This window comes from Ammospiza caudacuta, chromosome 6 (genome assembly GCF_027887145.1).
Source record: "Ammospiza caudacuta isolate bAmmCau1 chromosome 6, bAmmCau1.pri, whole genome shotgun sequence".
NCBI lineage: Eukaryota > Metazoa > Chordata > Aves > Passeriformes > Passerellidae > Ammospiza > Ammospiza caudacuta.
The window spans coordinates 49,367,246-49,390,927 of NC_080598.1; the positions used below are offsets into that span (position 1 = coordinate 49,367,246).

General features: G+C 35.1%; 1 protein-coding gene across 2 annotated transcripts in view; it reads right to left on the bottom strand.

Moving 5' to 3' along the window:
• TTC7B (tetratricopeptide repeat domain 7B) overlaps positions 1-23,682 on the bottom strand; it is a 117,336-nt gene that overhangs the window by 37,271 nt on the left and 56,383 nt on the right. For both annotated transcript variants that reach the window (XM_058806325.1, XM_058806326.1), the window contains 4 exons: positions 22,463-22,535; positions 21,044-21,204; positions 6,811-6,927; positions 2,576-2,673 (listed from right to left, as the gene is read on the bottom strand). In XM_058806325.1, coding sequence (XP_058662308.1) covers positions 2,576-2,673; positions 6,811-6,927; positions 21,044-21,204; positions 22,463-22,535 — 449 coding nt within the window. The remainder of the gene's footprint in view (positions 1-2,575; positions 2,674-6,810; positions 6,928-21,043; positions 21,205-22,462; positions 22,536-23,682) is intronic.

The following is a 23,682-nucleotide window of genomic DNA, read 5'->3' on the forward strand; positions in this document are numbered from 1 at the left end:
TTAAAGGCCAGCTTCTGTTTCATTGATAAATTTAAAACGAAGAAGAACTTACCCCCATTGCACCTGGATTTTTTTTTTTAAGGATTTTACATGAAGTTCAAATTTTAATTTTAGCTCTCATTTCTTGATATGAATGAATTCAGACTAGACAGGCAAAGGAGATCATCATCATCATAGATGGCAAGCAAAGTTATGAAGGGGAAAATTTCCAAATGTTTACATGTATCCAGACATACAAATGTATTCACAAAGTAGCATTACATGAGGAGGGGATCAAATATTTCCATCCTGAGCGGATTCGAAGCCAGAACTTTTTTGCATTTTAACATTTGTTTACTTGTTTGCCAAATTCCTTCTGCATTTCTAAACACTGTGGATGCACAGATTTTGCAGGTGAGCCCTTTCAGCCCTACAAAGGTCTAATATCTTGACCATCTATTGTTTCTATCATTTATCTGTTGTGAATATTATTTTATTGACAGTCTGCTTAAGCCTTCTCAAACACTATGACTAGCTTGACTGTTTTTATTCTTGTAGTACCATAATATTTTAACTTCTGCAAAAGATTTATACAATATTCTGATGAAGAATTCTGGACAAATACAGGATGTAAAGCTTTTATATATATATAATTACATAGATTCAGTAGATAACAAAGTTCTAGTCCTTGCCAGAAATTGAGGACTGGTAGTGCAACAAAGTTTCTTTGGCTAAAATTAACAATTAACAAGCCCCACCAACAACCAAAATCAACTCTAACTCCCCTTAAAAAACACCCTAAAACATAAGGGACATCTACCCACTGATCCTCCACAATTACCTTTTATAATATAAATAATCAAAAATAGATCCCATATTTTTAATTTTCCATCTTGTTCTCCTTGACAATAAAGTTCTAACAATAAAGCTGAGATTCAGAAAAAAATCAATTTGGACCTGCTAGAAAAATCAGAATGTATACAGAGATCCTATTTGGATCAGGATATTGGCTGCAGGATTTGCATTTGGGGCGAACTTCTTGAAAAGCTCACTGTTTTGAATGAGGGTTCATCTTTACTTAAAAGCATTGAGGACTATGCAATCTTTTAAGTGCACCAATTTACTGTGCTCTCAAGTATGGCAGGCATACAATGGGACACCCTGAAGGTATAAATCAAGAGCTATATGTCCTCACTGGAAAAGAAACAAACAAAAACCATCACTAACCACAAAAAACCTTTCACAACACCCGTCTCCAACAAGCACTTTTTTGAAGGCATAAAACTTTATCTATAGTTATGTCTATCTATACATATGAAACCCATAAAACATAGTTATGCTCTTAAAAATGAAACAGTCAGCTAGACTAGAATATAGAATGATCGCCACAGCATATACAATGTTATCTTACCCCTTTTAATTATACAAATACAAGAAGACAGAGGATTCCATGTTCATTACTCCATATCATATTGCTGGTCTTGAAATCAAGTGACCTTATCTTTGCAATCAAAACTGCTTGCACTATAGCAAGCAAAGAACACTACCTTATATTCAAATTGAACATTCAATCAAATTTTAATTTTCAGAAGTTAAATAACTAAATTGGATTTTTCTCTACTGCACTATTGTGATATTAGACATACAGTACATATTTCAATGTCTCTTAATTTATGGGTCAAGTGTACTCAAATTCATAGCTGGGCACACTTTCCCAGAAGGTGTTTGTGTTAAATAGTGATTGAGCAGAAATATCCCCCTGGAAGGTCCCATAGAAAGCATTCTTGTTGTTTTAAAACCCAGAAAAAAGAAAATTCAATATTTAGAACACAAGTAAGATATGGCAAAAGTTTTGAAATTAGCAGCATCATGATAATTCCTTCTGCAATCTCCTCAGAATGCATGGCTCGTGTACTTTTTGATTGCCTAATTTCTAAGGAATATTCGTTTGCACTGGGATAACTGAATATATTAATACAGGCAAATTATATATTGTCAGTATTTACTGACATGTAACAATATTAGTTTTTATGTGGCATATCTGTGCACCAGTTTTTTATATGTATGCAAAAATACCACAGTATGTTTGATTTATGACAAATACATTTTGCTTATAATGTCAAAGTAAGTCCACAGTAAGCCTAGCCACCCATGTAATTATATTTTAACATATATTTGAGATTTTAATTAATAAAAACAATGTTTTTTGTTCTTTTGAGATTCAAAGTTCTTTGAATTTTTTTTAAATTTATCTTTTAAACAAAAATGCGCAAATATCAAACGAACAAAAATCACAAGACTTTGGCAAGTAGGCTAGTTCAGCATACTAATTTTTAGCCCTTGCATAAGGAAATAGTACTAAACTCAGCAAGATCCATAACATAGATATTTTAATTTACAGAGAACATCGTCAGCAAGTACTTTATAAATTAAAAACAAGAAAAAGAAATCTTATATCACACAATGTCTACTTTCACTTATATGACAATAATGAAAATATAACTTCATTTTGCAAAATCAAAAAAAAATAAGTGATGGAAAATCTAGCTATGGGCAGATCACTTAACCTATTTTATTGTTCATATGCATTTCTTACCTGTATCAGGATCACTGAAATCTGGGAATGTAATTGTATTGAGCTGTCGTCTGTCAGCAATAGCTCTGTCTAACAAGCTGCTCCCACGTCCAGAATCACTGTAATGAAGTACAGAAATTGTAAGCTATTAAAATACAAAATTATATACTGATATACAAGTTGCATGCTGCCCTACTCCCACAAAGATTCTTGCTATAAAAGTTACTGCTATGACCAAATTTAGTACCAAGCACCACTAACCACTCACAGAGCATTAAGCCAGTTGCATTAAAACAGAATTAAGCTGAGCAAAATTAAATCTTTATTTACTTCAGCAATTCTGTTTTCATAATTAATACAACCAAAAAGGGAATAGTGGCTTTTAGTTTAATTCATAACTAACACCTGCACCGAAAGTATCCATTGTGCCTTGAATATGATATGGGGTACAGGTTTCACAGAAAGCTGAGAAGGCAGATATAAGTTTGAAAATCCACAGTTTCTCTGGAATGAATAGAAAGGCTAAAGCCAGGACATCCAATTTTAGGTAAAGATGTTATAAAGGGCTGGTTTAGTTTTGTGTTTTCAGTTTGTTTTTTATTTATATATGCACATATCCATATTAACTGCCTAATGTTCAACTTGACTCTAACAGCATAGCAGAACCATTTTGAACCCTTCTAACATCTCAGGAGCAAAGCAGTAGCTGTGATTTTTACTGAGTGCACCTGTGGGCAAATGTACTGCACTTCTACTTTAACAGTAAATCAGTATGTGCCCCTCAGGCTCCTTGTAAATATGCCTCCTGGAAAACTTACTGCTCCTAGAACTACTATTAAAAATTCAGCACAAGAACTGGGACTGAAGAACTAAGTGTTTTTCCTCCTTCAGATGAGGACACATTGAGACACATTGTCAGTAAAGTGTAAGGAAGCACATATGGGCATTCCTTCTTTAACATTCTATGGTTAATACAGTAATTTCATTTTTAGGATTGCTAAGTCTAGTACTATTCATTATCAATAAATATTTTCTTTCAAACCTCATTTAAAAAAACAAACCACCCACAAACTTAAAAGTAATTAAGCTTTAAAGCAGTTGAACTGCTAACCCAACTTAGCAGAGTGCAATCTTTTGTCTGATTCTTCTGAAGAGAAAGAACTGTACGAAATTCCTAGTTTAAAGTAAAGCCTGAGAAACTTCAATCTAAACTGCAAGCCTGGAATTCAAAACATCTCCCCATTTGCCTTAATTTTACAACAGCATCCTTCGGAATTTGGATTGAATTAATGGCAAGAAGTCTCCCAACAGTTCTTAATAGTTGCAAAAGTCAGTGAAACATCATTCCCTCCCTCTTTTTAGAGCTGTTACTAAAACAGTAGACTTAAAATTTTGCATTAGCATGACATTATTGCATTATTTCCTTACAAAATTACATCATTGTAGAAATCCAAGGAAACAGAGGGGAACTTTCTGGGCCACACATTATCAGCTATAGTTGTTACATCACTTGGTGTAAATTTTCAGTGGTAATCACTTCCTCAATCCACATGCAATCCCATGCCAAATGTTGCTGATAAGTAGAGTCAGACCTACAGTCAATATCTTCTAAGCACAGCACTGGCACTGTGGTTTGTTCCTTTTTCAAATGCAAACCATGAAGTGGAAAAAAATTCAACTATTTTCTAATGCATTTTAAGCAGTAGACTAAAGGCAGACCCTTAAATCTTCCAAGCCTTCCACCACAAAATAATTTTAAAATTCATATTAACCATCTTATGAGAAAAAAGTTTGTATTTCAATTAAAGACAAAAGTTCCATATTGACTGAATAAAGGTAATTCACAGTATTGCATTTGGCCCTTTTTAAGGTATGTCTAGGTATTTGTGATTTATTTTTATTATTAAAATATTATTGGGGACTCTAAACTCATATTCCCACTAAATCTGATTCACTGCAGAAGAAATATTTAATATAAACCACAGCTTATCAATAAAGTAAATTCTTATCTTATTGGGAAAAAGACACACCAAATTAATCTTCAGTCTAAATCATAATAGAAAAAGATATTTCAAGTAAGCATAAAAGATACTTAAATTTTTGAAGAACAACATTATAAACAGGTTTAAAATTATTAAAAGACCTTTTATTACTAGCTTAAAGAATTTTTTTTAAAAAGGCTTCCATTATTCCCAGTGGAGACATAATTTTCAAATGGTGCTTTGCAACAAAATGAAGTCAGTGTTAAAACAACAAAGGTTGAAAAATTAACATTTTCACAACATCATTCTTCTGTACAAGAGGAGTGCAGCTGGGTGAAAAGATTTTCCCAGTGACATTTCAGGTCTCAGTGATAATTGTTACCCCTGGATAAGAGCTGGATGGATCTGGATCACTGTGATACAATCTGTAGGTACTCAGTCCTTCCATTTCCCACAGACCAGCCAAAGGAAGACTCCAACTTGGTATCCTCATTCACTGCTTGATGTAACTCTGAATGTGTGATTTGGGAAATCTGGCTCCTTCTATCATGACACTTATCCACAGTTCCTGTTCATTCCATTCTGAATTTGATTTTAATGCACTACCATAACTTCAAGAAAAGACTTAGATGTCAAGATAAAAAAAATCAGTATGAAAAAAAAATCACATGAAAAGTAATCCTCACTAATTTTTCCACTTAGATCTTCTTGAAGGAGAATGGTGCCAAGGAGAGTTATCAAGCACTGCTGTTTGAAGCTGACACAGCCAAGAGTAAGTTTTCACAGTCCCTGCTGATGTCTGAAGGAGGTATTACTTAAAGTGTGTTTAACATGGCACAGTAGCTCTTAGCACAAGAACAAGAACAACAAGGCAGTAATGACAAGTTATGATTAGAGCCCTGATATGTGTAAAGGATATAACAGCAGAGATGGAAGGTGAAAAGTTGTGTTGGAGTACATGCAAAGCTAGTCTGAAATTAGGCTTGCACAGAAACTGTAGCTATTCTGCAAAGTGCAGCATTCTGATACTAAACTCTTAACCCTGCCTGCCCACACACACAACCAGCTAACTAAAATAAAGCACCACCCACTAGGTTAGAAGAGAAATTTTCTCCCTGGCCCCTACTCCACATTCAGTCACTTTGAATTGAAAAGATTCAGCTCAAACCTTTCTGGTTGCTGACATTTGCTTTCTGTAACCTGAGTGATGCTCCCTGCTCTACAATGCAGTGTCAGGGTCTCTCAATATGCTGTGATTGACTCAGGTGCCCTCCCAGGCTTTTCCTGCCACACCCTCCAATATTTGCTGCTCTGAATGCTCACTAGCTCCCAAAGCAGAGAAGCAGTTTGCCCTCTTCTGACATTAGGCCAACTCTCTCAGTCTTCTTAAAGAGATGCATGTGTTTATGTGACTGGACTCAAAGTGCAGCAAAAACTGAACGTCCATCATACTGCTACACAGGTATCTGATGCCACCTGGTACAAAGCTCTTCTGCTGTAGCATCTCTTCTCTAGAGGCTGTCAACCCTTCAAACTAGCGAGCAGGAAATTCTGCTTGTCTCCTTCTCCAGGTAGTTGATAAACATATTGAATAATACCAGCATGGATTTCTGCTAAGTGGCCTTCTCATTTGTTTCACAGCTAATCTAAATAGATTTGGCAAAGGACTTTCACAAAAACATTTTGGAAGCCCAAACAGGACTATAACAACTTATGTTTATATATTTGTTAATGCCTTCAAAGAAGCTAAATCGGTTCATAAGCAAGACCTCCCTTGAAAAAAACAGCCATGCTGACGATGCAAGCACATCATTTCTATCCATGTGACCACTGATGCTTCCATGGTTCTAATTAATGTCTTATCTTCTTACATATTATTCAGTGAAAACCCTTGAACTTAATTCCTACTACAGCAATCTCTCCACTAGCCAATATAAAAGACTACAACCATGATCAGGAAACAAAACAAGACCATGCCAGTACACTGAGAATTGGGTAACTCATTCCCAATCTGTATAACCAGTTACCCAATCTGTATAACCAGTCTTTATCATTGCAGAATTCAGTAGCTTTGGCATTTACCTCATAGAACCCTGGGTAGATTCACATGACCATCAACTGGTGTCTTTGAACCTCAGTCTCTAGATTTCCAGAGAATTTGTTTGTTTATATGAAATACCAAAACAAGTAAATGTAAGACTTCTGACACCTAATATTGCCCTGAAAAGCTACTAAGCAAGGTAGTGAGCAGCCCAGCACTCTCCAGCATCTTACCTTGGGTTAGTTAGATTGTAGCAGGATTTCCAAATCTGGAGCATGTGTTTACAGGTAAGGAGTGCTTCATCTGGGCCTCTGCATAGGGATTCCAATTTGACTTTTGTAAACAGCAATCTAGTGAAAAGGAAAAAGAAGTGAAAAGCGATTCCTATTCAAGAAAAAATATTTTAAAGACAGCATTACACCAAACTGGAGAAAACTAAATTTCAAATACAGTAATAATTAAAGCTTAATGAAGTAATTGCAATAAATATCTAATGCCATCAAAGTAACAGTGCTTTTTACAAGATGCCTTTTTCAACTGGACAGAACCAATAGGTGACAGGATTTTTATTTTAATTTTAAAAAAGTTATAAGACAATACTGAAATTAACAGTACCACAGGATTCCACAGCATGTATCAAGTTGCAGGCTCTTCACCAAGATTAACCTAGATAGCTTTCCCAGTTATTTAAAGAATATATATACAATGTGACAATAAAGGAGTTAGTCCATTAGTAGGCACATTTATAGGAGGCACAGCACCTAGAAACAGATAATACTATAAAAATACTAATTTAAAGGCAATTTTTAGCAAAATCGCAGATTAAAGAGCACAGAGCATATATAGGAGGAGAGCATGCATATAAAACTGTTAGCCTATTTTAAAACCCAGGTGTACTTTGGCATTTTATTCTACTGCAACCTTAATCATACTAAGTGAAAAATTTATATGATTGCTCATATGGTTTGCGTGGGAAGACTGAGAAGGGTGTAGAAGGGGGAATGTGTGAAAGCTCAGAAGTTTCTTATCCCAAATACAAACTTGGAGGCTGCTAATAGTAACTGAGAAGTGCAGAGAGTTTTCTCAAGAATAAGAAATGACATCAAGTTATAGTAGTTAAATCTTCAGCATTGCACTGAACATCATTGGCAGAAACTACCCAGCATGAAAATCCAAAAGTGAATCACACAACCTTAAGTGTACAACGTGTGCATTGTGGGAGTGAGGAAGAAACCAAAGGCAATTTGCTGTGTTAGTCAAGAAAATGAGCACCTGCCAGGTACATAAGGTCGTAAGAAGTCTCCCTTGATGTCTTGTAAGAATGTAGAGCAGTATAATCACTCTGTAATGTAGAGCAGTCATACTAGCTTAGCTTTCTTCCTATCAGTAAACTGGATTTGAGTATAAAGGGAATATATGGATAATTTAAAGTTGCATTTCATTTGGCAGGGATGTCCTCTCTAGATACTCATTTTACAGTGACTGTATCACTGAAAGAAAATCATGTCCACGTCTGTCTGTCATTTTACTGAAAAGAGAAGGAAATATGACAAACAACATCCTCCTTCCTCCACACTCCCCTCATCTACTCTATCCTTAACACATGCACATGCAAGCCTCATCCAAACAGCAAGAACTAGGCATCAAAACCTGAAACCAAAATCACAGGAATATGTCTCATACAACCCCTTTCCTTCTTCTCTGTAAGATGGTACATTTGACAGTTTGAAGAGCCTAGAGAAGCTCAATTTCTTAAAATTTGTGATCATAAAGCATTTTACAAAAGTTATGGAACATAATCAATTCAGAAGCACTGAATTTGCAAGTCATTCTAGAGTCAATAACCATAATATATACTGTATTATGTACAGTGTACCGATAGACTGAATTTCCATTAACAGTATTCAGGCATTTAAGAATTTTAGAAATTTTGTAGCAGAGGGAAGGCACAGGGTCAGCAAAATGTTAAGATTCAACAAGCAAAATTTAAAAGGAAAAATGGAGCAGGGAATAGAAAAGGAGGGGATTTGGTTATTAAGAAACTACTTAAAAACACAAGTACAACATAACAGGAATCAGTGCAACAAAAATGTTGGAACCTGGACTACTTGTGTAGGATTCAACGTCAAAACAGCAGAAGACAAATACACTTGTATAAGAATAAAAGCAACACATCAGTTTTGTGTTTTTGGATGCACGTTGCAACATCATTCCTGTTTCTTGTGCATTACGGGAGTCAACAGGAGAGGGTTTCCAAAATACAAACAACAAACTGAGTATATGATGGAAAAATATTCACAATTCTAATAAAGAAAGGCTAGGATATTGTATCTAATAAAGTACACTGGTGTAGGATAATCCACACTATAGAAAAAATAATCTAGTGAGTAGAAAAGGTTGCATTTATAAAGCCACCTAGAGCAGCTTCCCTGGACCAAATTAATATTTGGACTATAAATCTTAAAAGAACTAAGACACCTCAGAAAACTGAAACATGATGTTAATAATAAATTTAAAACCTGCCAACTAAGCATACCTGACAAATGGGGGAAGGAAGGGACGAGGAAGGAGGCAGCAGAAAGAAGGAACAGCATGTGACAAAGAGGTCTCCCATATTACCTTAATTTTATCAAGTTCCTTTGAAAGATGGCTGGAGGTATAACAGCTCAGGGACAAGTATTACCAGGAAAGTTTTAGAAACCAAGAGGTAGGTTATCTGAAAAAAGATTTTCTGAAAGGTCAACTTCAAGCATCTGTGAAAACAGGTCTTCTGGAACACAGCCTACATTACAGACACAGAGAATTTTAAACCTTACAAGAAGTTTTGATACACTACTAAAATGATGAAGAACAGATAGAAACCACCAAGTGATAGGATGATAAAAATTAAGCTGTATATTTTAAGAGCATCATTATCTGTTTGTGCCTGTTTGACAATCAGAAGTTTAAACTACTGGCACGTGGTGGAATAGTACTCCATTAAGAATAGAAGTACTGAAGAAAAAACAATATTCAAAAAAGAAATTAAGAGTAGAACAAGGTTTGTCAGAGATGTATAATAAATACAACAGATAAGAACAGAAATCTCTTTGGGTCAAATTCTTTGGGGAAAGGAAGTTGGTAAAACAGGTTCTTTCAAAGACAGACTAATAGGCCATTTGTTCCAGCAACAGTGTTTTCTGTGGATGCAGATCTTTAACATAGCTAAAAATAAAGTCAATTGTATCATTTTAGTAGACTAATTACCCAGACACAAAATGAAGAACAAATCAAACTCTTAAGTGGAAAGACTTAGTTATTCTTGGAGCTAATAGCTGATAAATTTATGAAATAGCTACTGAAGCAGCAAATGACTCCATTACTTGAAGACTGTTCTCACTAACTAATGAGGATATTATAAAACAGCTGCTCATAACCTAATCCACACATTACTGGATTTTTATTTCAATAAAGAATGAAAAATTCCAAACAGGTTTATAATTAGGTCTTTGAATGTCAGTGACAAATAACTTGATAGTGAAGGTTAGCAAAGACATCCAAGATACAGCAGAAGCCTGGTGTTTAACACAAGGATGCTCAAACATTTAAGGATCTGTGTCTCAAGTTGAATGGGTAAAACTCCACGTGTGACATGCTAATCATTGAGAAGATGTGCAAGTAAGACATCAGAAATGTGCTGAGATCCTACTAAGAACAACAGGGGACAGGCAGGGGACAAAAGAGCAACACAAAAAGATGCATCTTATGTACATTAGTAAAAAGCAAAGCTAAACTCACTTGAACAGTAGTACACTAAAATTACAGTATTTTAAGGCTTTTTTGAATCAAAGTAGAAAAAAGGAGAAAATGTGTTTACTAAATGGGGATGAATATTAAGAATATTCAGGAATGAACACCAACCTTCAACATAATCTTTACCTATGTTGTCTGAGATATGAAAACTACAACAAATGGGGAACAGGAACACTTTAAGAATTACTAAAGTTAAGGCAGTCAAAAATAATCCATTTCTCAGAATTATGGAAACAATGATGCATAGGATTGTCCTTTTCAAAGCAAAACTTCAAAGAAAATCTCACTTCTGGAATGAGTGGGAAAGAACATCTATATTGCCAATGATTTTGCCAGGAGGGAAGGAGCATTAAACAACCCATGTAACCATTATTCCAAACCAGAGCTGCCTATCAGCTGGGCTCATCAAAGTAAGACAGCTGTGAAGAGGCCAGGTGCAATTCAGGGACTACTCACTGGAACAGAAGGAGAAAGACACAGTGGCATTGTACAATATCCCAGTGAGAGCACACCTGGAATGTTATATGAAATTCTCATTGGAACAGCTGAAAAACTCACACACTTGAGGAATTTCAAATTGGAGCAGCTTCACAGAAAGCCTGTAAGGGTTTACTGGAAACTACACAGTACAAAAAATACTTAATTTAGGCAGTCTAGCAGAAAAAAAGTAAGCCAAGAAGAGGTACAAATTCTTTCTATAAATACAGATGAGACATGCAGCAGGAAGGGAAAAGAACAATTTATCTAGAGGAAATTGTTTCCACAAAAACAAGTATATCTAAAGGCCATTCAGACTACTAAAACACTAAGGGTGGGAATCAGGTCTCCTAATTCATAATTAGGTTGTAGAAAAGACTGCTTTCTCACAGTTTGTTTTGTCTTCACCACAGAAGAGGTGGTGCAAATAAATAACCTAACTTCTTAAAATACAACTGGTAAGTTCATGAAAAGTATTACAGATAGGACCACTATAATAATGGGGCCTTATACTATCTAAGGTTCTGGCTACTACTATTCTATACTACTATAGTATTGCCTAATCAGTGCAAACTAATCTATTAATCCATGATCTCAAGCTTTCTTTACCATCCAACCAGTGTAATTTGTAGCAAAGAATTTATGAATCTCCAAAATAGAATTGTTGTCCTAATTCTCATCCAGCCCGTTTCACTTTTTGAAAATGCTGCAACCACCCCAATTTTCTTCCACAGCAACTCTCTTACAATGTCAGAAGATCAAGAGAAGTTAATTGGTCCAATACTGGCTTAAGCTATTGAAGGTATTTCTAATCCGTTGAATGAAACAAAAATCTGAAGTATGGAAGACTGAGCTCTACTATGTGACAAGTAACACTACTAATGCTGAAAAATCTTGGCTGTTTCAGTGAACAGATACTGCTTACCTCAAGCATCATTTAAAAACCTGCTGTTTTGCTTTTGGGATCAAGTCAGCAATTTCCACAAGTTGCTGTGCACTGTAAGAGCACAAGGGCTTGGATCAGCCATAGCTGGATATCTGTATTTAATTCACTACTGCATGGATGAGACCTGCCTTACATTCTGTGATCCTTTCTTCAAATCAAGCAACATGACACACTGTGATACTTCCCCAGACCTGCCTGCTACAGCCCTGTCACTCAATGCAGTAGAAATCAGGAATCTCCCTAAAGTCCCTCAGACTAAGCAACATCCTACAGGAAACTTATAGTTCCACTAGACTTCTTTTGAAGAGTCCAAATTCCCATTTCCTGATCAAAACTGATCAGAATGCTCTATTTTCAGTTAGTGTTGGAAGCAAATTTCATTATTATTCTCTTATTTTACAAATTATTTACATTGGTCAGAGCTTGAAGAAAATAAGGAAGAGTTGTATACAATACTTAAAAGTATGTGCATTGAAAATTAAAGTGTAAAACACCAAAAGCCTTGCTGGGAAACCTAAGAACCATACTAGGAGAAGAAAATTTAAAAGAAAGCATCAAATCTCCTTGCTTAGAATGCAGGATTAAAAATGCAACTACTTTGGTTTATGTTTAACCTACTTGGAATAAACTTAGTAAGTTTTTAGAGAACCTTTTTAAATAATTGAAGAGTTTGCTGAGAGTAACTTCAGCTAACAGTATTTTTTACATAACAATCAATTATTAAAAATGTTTGGAAATAATTAATATACTGGCAGTCCCATAAATATGGGTACAAGCAACAAACAAGCCACACAAAGTATCAAACAACAGCCTGATCTCCCAGAAAACCACATCAATTTATAAAATAGCTTAACTGGAATAATAAACTTTATATATAATCAATTCTGATATATGGTCTGTTACTTATGAGAGCATAAAAGAAAGGCAGCAAATATCAGTTCTGTGTGGAATTATATAATACTGCATTTTTCACTTTTAAGTGCTTACTTGATATATTCCACAACTTCAAATCCTCCAATGCTAGAAGAATTCAAAAGAAGTTCTGGCTTTTAAACCAAGCACTATATTAAAAAAGCAAAGAAAACCCCCTAAAAAAAGCAACCTCCACAAAAACTATCAAACAAACAACACCCCCAAAAAACCCCCTCACTAAGTCTAATCCCATGACTTGTAAATTTCTAGACTAACTAGTTTGACAATAATTCTGCACAAAAAAAAAAAAAAAAACCACAAAAAGGATGATGCAGAATGTAATGCTAAAGATACTGAACTGTGAAAATAAACTCTTTTTTAGCAGATAAATGTAGACTTCAGATTACCTGAATTTAAGGGAAAAATAAATATGGTGATGTAGAGCTCACATTCACCTGCATACTTCATACAGTTTGATGTCCTTTCTGTAACAAACTGTGATAGTGTCAACTGCTTGTGCAAATTAAAGCAGGCTAACTTTGAAACCCCACAGAATAATTGAAGTGGGAAAGCAGTACACAGAATGCACAAAATTAAGGTGGAACAAATATTATTCAAAATTGATTATCTGCAAGAATTTAAATGTATTGACCTTTCCAGAAAAAGTGTTAGTAAGTCATTCCTTGCACTCAACAATTACATACATAGGAAAACTTCTGATGATTGACAGGAACCATAAGAAATGAGGAAGTAGGAGGGAAGCCAAACCTTGGCATGGTCAGTTTTCTCTGTGTCAGTACATGCTGTGAGCAAGTGCCCTTCTAAAATCCTTGTCATTACTCATAAATGAATAGTTTAGAAGAAAAAAGCTAAAATTAGAAGAAACTCCTGAAGTTCCCAGTGTTTATCTTATTCACAATCCAGATTTTGACAATAGTTTATTGTCTGCAAGTTGATAGCTTCTTTTAGAAGGAGAAGGTAGGGCTGACTGCCTTAGAATTCTTTACTTGAGAATTTCAGTTGAATCCAACAGGACTCTAATTTACAAGTAATATACCCCCTAATGAAAAGATCCTTATAAAACACAGTAGGAAACTTCCTGAAGAAACTGTTCAGCAGCATGGCTTAATAGCTGTCAGGCCAAATTTCTTTCTAAAAATTAAATATATAGGTATTGGAACAAATACATGTGTCTTTGCAATCTATATGTGGAAACATATCATAAAAATATCTAACCAAGAGGCAAATAAGAATGCCAGCAAACAGGTAGTTGAATCAAAGTCCCCAGTGAAGCAATTATGCTCAAAGTAATTAACACAACCTTTCCCAAGAGATGTGATGCAGGTGCTTCTCTGTGTAATGATGTAATAAATGTTATTGAAATACTTTGTGGAGTTCTGGTTCACATGTGATGAAAACTGGCTACAGTGCAAGGCATAACTGAAAGGCTGGAGAACATGCCCTTACTGCCAGAAAGTTCTATGATGTCCTTATGAGAAAGGATACTGGGAGGTGGTCTTCTTTCAAAGCTACCATCAAAAGAGTGGAGTCACCAGGATTGCAGAGGGATTAGTAAATTATGATATAAAAACCAACGGCTGGAAAGAAACCAAGCAGGGATCAATTGAAATTAAAAACAAAAATGTAGTCTTAATGAAGAGCGCAACTCCAACACTGAAACAAGCCACCACATGCTACAATGGTTTCTCCAGGTTTTGATGTGTTCTTATAAGACTGAAGTTCTCTGGAAGGGATGCTTTAGCTAAACCTATATTAATATAAAAAGTAAAGCAAATGTAGGAACTTCTAACATATAGACAGTCAGGGGGTTTAAGATTTGATCCTTCTGGCCTCAAACTATTAATTCAAGCATCCAGTTTTGACAGCTGTCCCTTTAAAACTTGCTGTAGAAAGCTTATAGCTGGTTTCACATTACTCCACTCTCAAATACCTGCCTCATCAGCAAAACACAAAATGGCACAATTGTAAAAATTCAACCTACAGGGAGAATGACAAATGAAATTGGACAGACTATGAAAGACATATAAATTTATAAAGGATGTATTTATTCATTCAGTGATCTTAGATGCATCCATGATCATCAAAGTACAGGAATAAACTTATAGAGGTGTCTTCTGCAATTGCAAAGTGAGCTGCTGCACAGTCTACTCCATGTTGAGTATTCAAGGAAAGTTCCATTATCAGGAAAGACATAAATATAAATTGTTCATTATAAAACATGAAAAATCATCATTTGTAAGTACCTTGAAATCACTAAATGCACAACACTGGCAACAGGAGGTCAAGCAAACAAATCTAGTTTTTTAAAAATCTCCAGGAAAACATTTAGCTTAATAAAAAAATAAATGTCCTGAACGGTTTCTCAATCAGTCACCAAACCTTCTCCAACACTGGCTGCACAGATCCCAAGTACTGGGAAGCCCATACACACAGAAACATGGATGAAGTAAAAATAGACTGCTCAGACTGCTATTTGAAGCATGACTCTCTAAAAAGCATAAGAAGCAAAAAACCAGCCCTCAAGCCCCAAAAAACCACAATTTTGTGAAAATCATGAATAGGTATGTTTGGTATCCATTGGATGGCCTTCATTGCACCCTATAATTCCCCATATATTTGTTCCCAAAGCAGTCAGATGTGTGATTTTTGGTGCAGTGTATGTATACTGTATTCCAGATTATGAACTCAATGTCCTTAAGAAAATGTAGATCTCTAAACTATAATGAAGATAGCTTCTGACTAAAGCCAGAACAAATTAGTTGTACTTGAAAACTTTTTGTTTGCCTGCCTTGAATTCCCTGCAGCATCCAGCTCATGACCCAAACTGGGATTCTTTCAATCAAGTTTCAAAGAATCGACAGCCTAGCAAACATAATTCAGGGGTAAGACCCTGAGGCCAATGACCAATTTGTTATATAAAGTAATATCTACCTATCAACAATGTCTTTTTTAATGGACCATTCAGTAAAAGCATACAACAACAACCAAAGGGGAAGAAGGGTGGGGGAGTGAGATAGAAGAGCCCAGGATAAAAAGAACAAACACAAGCAAATGATACTGTGTTTCATGACTTACAGAAAAATCATTCCTGAGAACTAATTCATTTAACTCCCAATATAAACAGGATCAAAATTTAATTAATTTGAAAATTCATGTTGTCAAATATTGGCAAGAATGCATTCATAAACCTGAAAGGCATGATTTTGGCATGCATAGAACATCACTACTTCTTGTCCAATCTTACATTATCACCCTTTCCTCAAATAATTCCCAGTGCTCTATTTATCAAGGGAAAAAACCCACAAAAGCACAAGTTTTTCCAGCACCACATTCTGCAGTGCAACTACAACTGACCTTGGGAAAGCAGAACAGGGTAGTCTGTTTCCTTCAGTTGATAAACCTCTTCCTGTCCCACAAAACATTTTGTGTATGTGTATAATCCTACACTGCCTGTACTAACCAGCTCTTTTTCATGCCCACCTGGACGTTTCCAAGAAGGAAACAAGTTTTTTACTCACTGAACTGAGAGAAATGTTAAAAGGTCCTGTGATTCTGGGAAATCTAATGCAGCTCAAAAGAGCCCCTGAGGGTCAGGAAGCAAAGATTTAATAGTTTTCAGAGGAATGACATATTGGCCTGATGCTTCTGTGAAATATTCTTGGAAGAAAAAAAAATTTCCATCACACTTCAAGAAATGTAAATGTTTAAACTGTGAACTAAGTCTTCAGTTGTCTTCAAACCTGTTACCATATGCCTTTCCTTTTTGAGTGTACTTAACATTAAAATAACATGCTTGCACTCCTCAAATAACCCATCTGCTGTTCCTACTTCTGCTACTTTAAAAGCTTGTCAGCTGCTATCCATTGCAGTTCAATTTTTAGCATAAAATTAACAATTTACTATTTATTTTGCCTAATTACACTAATTGTAGGCATTATATCTGTATTTAAGTGCCCCAGCATTTTAAATATTAAGGGAACCTCAAACAGTTAAGATTAAGAAAACAATACTTCTCTAGGAAACCTGACTCCATCTCTCTTGACTGAGATTAATTATGTTTTAAATGATATAAAAATATATGTAATAATTATGCATTAAAAACAGAAATGTTTCAAGATTTCACATCATTCAATACACCACAAAGATATAAATTCCTTGTAACAAACAGATAAAAGAAAGAGGCTATTGTAAATAAGGCTGCTCAGGTAATTGCACATGCAGGATAAATATTGTATATATCACAAGGCAAATATGAACCAATGCAACACAACCACCACTATCTTGCATCACCCTGAACACACCCTCAGACTGGAATGCACACCTCTGGGACAGCTTACACATTTAGAGTAGGAAACCACTGGATTAATAGAAATGAAACTCAAGGAAAACCCAAGCAACTGAGACCTGAAGCTCCGCTCATGGCTTTAGCAATTTAGGATATGTTGTGGCTCCTTCCTGCCCAGTCTCACATCCAGGGAAGCACATCCTGGCTTCTGTTTCAGGAGGAGAAAGGGATCATCTCACTCAGCTTCCCATATAGTTTGATGGTTAAACATGGACTCTGAGCTACGTCATTTGTGGGTTAAAATCCTGTCAAGCTGGAGAACTGAATTTCCTATTTCTACTACTGGACAAGCTCCTAATGAAAGGAGAAAACCCTTAACTTTCAATGAAATAAAACACAGTAGCACCTGATTGGGATTACCTATTCAGGTTTATTAGTGCTGGCACCTTATTCCCACCCATCTCAGTATTGACATTGAGTACAGTATTCATACTTTTCAGGATCTTAACCTGTTCAGTAATCTTTTGTCTAGAGATCTTTTTGTCCCTAGAGTAAAGCATGCTCAGATTGCAGGAGGCTTCAAAGATCAGCTAGCATTTAAAAGGAGATTGATTATATTCACACAGCTGATTTCTTTATAAATAGAGTGGCTACAACCTAGCAATTTAAGACTACAAGAAGTTTGAAAAAATAGTGTTATAAATAGTCAGCAAATAACTTTCTTTTTAGTATCTCTGAAAAATATTACTACATATTTTACTTTTACAGGTTTCTTGGATTTTTGTCAATAGTTTTCCCAATACCTATTCATATCTCAGAGCAAACTGCACATTTATGCTGCCAATATAATGAATATAGGAGGAACAAGCAACTTTCTATTCAAAGAAAAAGCTATACCTTGCTGCTAAAAGCCCAGTGTGTTTGCTCATTCCTTCCATTTCTTTAGATAATGATTGGACAGAATTCTTTGGGTCTGAGGAATTTCCTTCTACTTATTGACCTGAGATGCCCAGGGCAAAATCATGATCTGACTGGCCAACTCTCTAGCTTTATAGTGCAGGAAGGGTAATATTAATTGCAGATCCAAAGGTATGCTTGCCGTACACTTCAAATATTGAACTTGAACTCCAGGAATGCACCAGGTTTTCAAATGTCAAAAACTGACAGACAATATATTTTCTAATTGATTACAACAGAAGAGTGCTGGAAAGGAGCCACTTCTCTGCATTATTCATGGTGTATCCTATGAGTTTCTTGCAACCTCTGGCATTTTACAAAGATGTAGTATTAAACTTGTGAAAATGTAGATATTTTTTAAAGCAATGCAAAACAAAAAGAAGATGCAGCTGTGAAGAGAGCGAGAACAGCACTCAGGGCAGCGTTGCAACAACAGCATACAGAGGTATGTAGATAGGAATAATGCACAAGAAATGAGAGAAATAAGAAATAACATAAATCACAAGCACTATGCTTTAATATTTCCAAGTATAGAGATTCATTACTCTGCAAAGCCATCACAGTATCAATTTACATAAAGCTGTGGTAAAGTATCCTAACAGAAACACAGAGAATACCAAGAGAACTCTTATAGTATTTAGCTTACTGGATTGCAGACATAAGTGAAATATAAAGCATAAAGACACCTGAAGTGTTTATAAAACCCAATAAAGCACCACAGGAAAATAACAAAATGTTTCAGTGTATCTAAAAATCAGCAAGCTGTAGAGGATCACTAGAGGATCTATTCCCAGTCTACCAGGAAATACCATGAGATTATATTGTTTACAGAAGTTGCAAAATAAGAACATGGATTCAGCAATACACTAAGCAGTTGTGTTTTGTATTCTATATATATGCACGTATATGTTGTCAACCATTTCAAGAGCATTACATATAGTTTTCAAAAGCTGATAAATCCTTGTGAAAATAACCCAGTTACATGACAGAATCAATCCAAATTTATATTATTGACCAGATGTGCCTGTCTGGCTGTCAGTATCAATTGGAGAGAGCAGACAAGAAATCTCAATCATATTTTCGACTTCTCTGTGAAATTGACAGCACTAAAAACAAGACTCAGAGAGACTTTCTAGAGATACATTTAACTGTTTCACCTTGGATTCTTTAGCATTTGTTACTGCATCTGATGGTGATTACTATTGCCAAGAAATTCCTAGATCTGTAGCAGTACGCTGTAACACAGTACACTGTATCACCACAGAGTCTCTATTATACAACAGGACGAAAAATTTAGAACCACTACTATGACCTGTATTATATATATATATATATTTTTATATATATTTATATTTACATACATATACCTTAATACAAATATCATTACTGTAAAGAACAACTTGGACAACATGTTTAACCAGAGTTGCAGCATAAACTACTTTTGAAAAGCCATGAACCACATTTGAAAAATCCATAAATACCTTCTGAAGGCTCACAAGAGTATTTTTAAACATTTTACGGAATGGACCCTTGTTCTCCCATTACAATAGAGATTAATATAATAGGGAGGTCTCTTACAACAATAGAGAATTCTGAAAGTACAGTCTCAGAAATACTTCTGGACTATTAGTACTCTGAGACACATAGCAGTTACAGCTACATTATTTACATTGCCACTAAGTGGCAGAAGATGAAATGAGAACAGACAGAAGCTGACAGTCAAAGTGCTTTGAACATATTTGTCTTTAACAATAATAGGGTATAAAATTAGGAAGCTGATACTTCAATTGCCTCTCAAATCTTGACTTACTGACAAGTCCCTCAGTCCTGAGGAAAGCACAAACAGATTTGAAGAGAAACTACTACATAGTTCTGAAATTGTGAAACATCTATAGAAGTCCTTATAAGAACTGAAACAAGTCATGGATGTGTAGATAAACTAGGAATGAGATACAGCAAAAGGCAACAAAAGCCACTGCACAGAACTGGCTGCAAGCCACAAAAATTCTAACAAGAGATGATATCAACAGAGGTCCTGGTCAGATTTGTGAGGGAAAAAGCAACAGCACCTTATAGAGACAATCAAATGGAGACATGAAATGTCAAGGAACAGGAAGGGAAACCACCATAGTTTCTATTTTCAAATGAATAATACTTAAAGAAATCATGTTTTGCTGGTAGGCTGATATAACAACAATTTATGATACAGGCTTGTCATTTAGAAGTTATGGGGTAATTGCAAAAACTTGTCCAAATGAGTATGTAGAATATGTGTAATATAATGGATTACAACCTGAGTGACAGCTGGTAAAGCACCAAAGCAGAAGACTGGAAGTTAATGAGTTAATGGAAGCTGTCCCTGAGATATTTTCTTATAAAGAATTTTATTAGATTTTCTTAAAATAATTTTTTAAAAAACCAACAAAAAAAAAAAAAAAACGCAAAAAAACAAACAAACAAAAAAAAACCCTTACAAAAGTACAAAATCCCAATATATGTTAAGATGTACTTAACCCGAAAAATAAACAGAAATAATGATTTCTTTCTTAAACAAGAGATCATCCAGCAAATATGCCTCTTCCCTGTTCACTTATGTAGTTGTCCATAACCAACTTCACATGACTGTTATTACCTAAGCAAATGAGGAGATTCTCTGTTTTATGATGTATTTTACAAAATAGATTCCATATAATATCCATAGAATTATCTGTAAGATGGGATAAATCTAGTCTAGCTAGTAGTAAATTCCTGTTTATACTTCTTGCAATATTGTATAAAAATAGAAGACACAAATATAGTACAAAGCATGCAACAGGGAGAATTTATTTACACAGATGGTGTAGAAAAAAACAAAGATCAACTATCCAGTTTTAATCTCCCTTTCAAAACAAATCCTTTATCACTGTTTAACAAGCCTTTAATAAACAGACTTGCAATAAATGGGTGGGAAAGAAGACTGCTGGAAAAAAAAATTGACCCATCTTCAAATCCATCTCCTCTTGAAATGAATGAGATGAGAATCCAGGAAAAATAAATACAAAAGAAAGCATAGAAAGGAAACATGATATTCACTCACATAAAATTTTCTGGATATTCACTCAAGGCCATATCAATGATATTCAAAGCATCATGATAATGTTTCTGGGCTGATAGCAAGAGTGCAAGGAGATGAAGAGAGTTGGCATCATCTCCTTGTAGCTGCAGAGCCTGACGAACATAACCCAAAGCTTCTGGTATCTGATGGAAAAAAAGAAAAAAAAGGCAGAAAAAGAAAGCATCACTGTTAAAAGTATTGCCTTTTACTTGACTGACATCCACAAAAATTTCAAAATGCTCACTCAGGTAACATGTAGAATTCTATTCACTCCTGTAAAACACTACTGAGCAGTTTAAAATGGACCTGATGCTCTACAGAAACTCTGAAAATTAAATAATACGTTAACCCTGAAAAGTAAGATGAATGTTTTTATAAAACAGTTACCTTCAGCCCCTTAAAATATTTTCTTTCCCGTCCTAGCTGTATTTCTGTATGATTTTGAAAATATTTTAATTGCAATGCTTAACTGAAATGTACAGCAACAGCAACATTTTTATGTAGAATTTCATTGTCTCCTCAGCTGCCTGTGTTTTTGTTCAAAGTAAGTACAGTAAGTGTTAAAACCAAGAAATTTAATTAAGCAACACAAGTATTTTGGAATTCAGAATGTATCTGAGCAGTCACTGCCTGCTCCTCAAAAATATTTTGTGCCAGTAGTGACAATCCATTCCACTCTTAAGTGACATAGTCCAAGTTCTGCACTACTCATTAGCAATGAAAAGTAGTCACTAGAGAATGTAAACAACTGTGCTCAGGGCTACTTTGTGAAATAAACACGACATAGGAAGAGACTTACCATGATATACAGAGAGCAGTTCCACATTATCCAAATTCATCTCACGTAAGGTAGAGTGCCTTAAACATAACAGCTCTACAAGCTGGACTAAGCTCTGATCTCTTTTACAGTGATAAAATATTTTCCAGTTTTCTTGAACACTTCTTTGTAATTTTGTCCACAATAACTAAGCCTCACACAGGTATTCAGGATGGGCACAGATATTAGCAGGTACTCAAGATCTAAGAACTGTAAAGATCATTAAAGACTGGACTCAAGAGCTCCCCTCTCTAGGATCTGAGCAGAGATTACACATAATAGGTAAAAACACCTTAAAAACTGACTTTTTTTCTCTCTGTCTAGCAACATAAATGCTGAAGTAAGTGGAATTACTTCTGTCTTATTTCTGATCCTAGAGCTGGAAATAATGGCAGAATTCTGGAGAACTGCATAAGACTGAAGGGGTTTGGAGAGAGTATTTCAGGGTTTTTTCCATATATGTGAATAAGTGCACAAGGAAAATCAGGTCTTTATTGAGGAAATCTTCATCTCTGTTCATCAACAGATACAAATTCCAATTTTCATATGACAGCATGATGCTGCACTTTTAAAACATAACTAACCTGTCTGGAAATGGCAAGCTGCAGTGCCAAGTAGAATGCTGCCAAATGATCTGTTGGAGACAAACTGTGAGCCCTTAAAAACAAAGAAACAAAACAAAAATAATTTCAGACAGGTTAGGCAGACCCATAAATGCTATATATTCATTTGTTTATGTTCAGATCTCTTCACTACATGTATACTCATATTTTGATAAAAGTGGTGCTCATTTCAGCAATTTTTCTTATGCTTCTCAATTATCCTTGATTTAAAGGAAGCACCTTGGCACATGAAAAGTCATTTTTAATAGAAAATAATTATATCATTTCTGCTTAAATCTGTAAATAAATCTTTAATACAAAATGATTCTTCAAATAAATTATACTCCCAAACAAACACTAGATGTCATTACTTAGAATATTTATAAAAAATTCATTAAACAAAGTTTTCTTACAGAAAAAAGGGGAAAAAAAATCCAAACATGAATTCCCCAGAACACCATGCCTTTAAACAGACGAATAATATCAACTTTTTCCCACTTTTAAAAAAATTATGTTTGTTATCTTCTTTTTAATATTTTGGTCAAATGCACACTCTGAGTCTTAGTCATTTTAGCATCCCATGGAAATTGTCCTTGTAATACACTCTACTATTTCCCCCTGTAATACAATCTTTCTGCTGCAAGGTGAGAGCTTTTTAGCAGGGGGATGCTTGAGCAGAAGGACAAAAAAAAAATTATGGCTGTATCCCAAATGATGTGTACTAAGTTCTGGGCAGGAAGCCTGGGACTATTTTTTTATTTACATTTGTTGCATTCTTTTAATGGAGTCTCACTTAGAACTCTAATGTGCAATAATCATCTTTGGAACATCTACTGAGTCACTTCCATTGGGAGGAAGCATCAAAACTGACCTTTAAACCACAAAAACCACAGAGAACCTTCTGCTTCTGACCTGTGCATTTCTGCCTTCACAACTCCAAACAGCTGTACAGGTCCATGATGTACATTAGCTAAGTAACTACACCCAAGATATGCCAAAAATGTTTAAAGTAATTAAGGGACAGCTCCATATTTTGTTAACTTCACCTGTAAATTGGAGACTAGATGCACAGGTAAAGCCTAACAGGGTCCAGGACCAGTTTTTTTTTTTTATTTAAATTCACAAATTAAGCAATACTAAACAAGAACAAGAGATTTTTACTTAGAGAGTACTTCTTCAGTAACCCAAGCTTCAGATAGTGA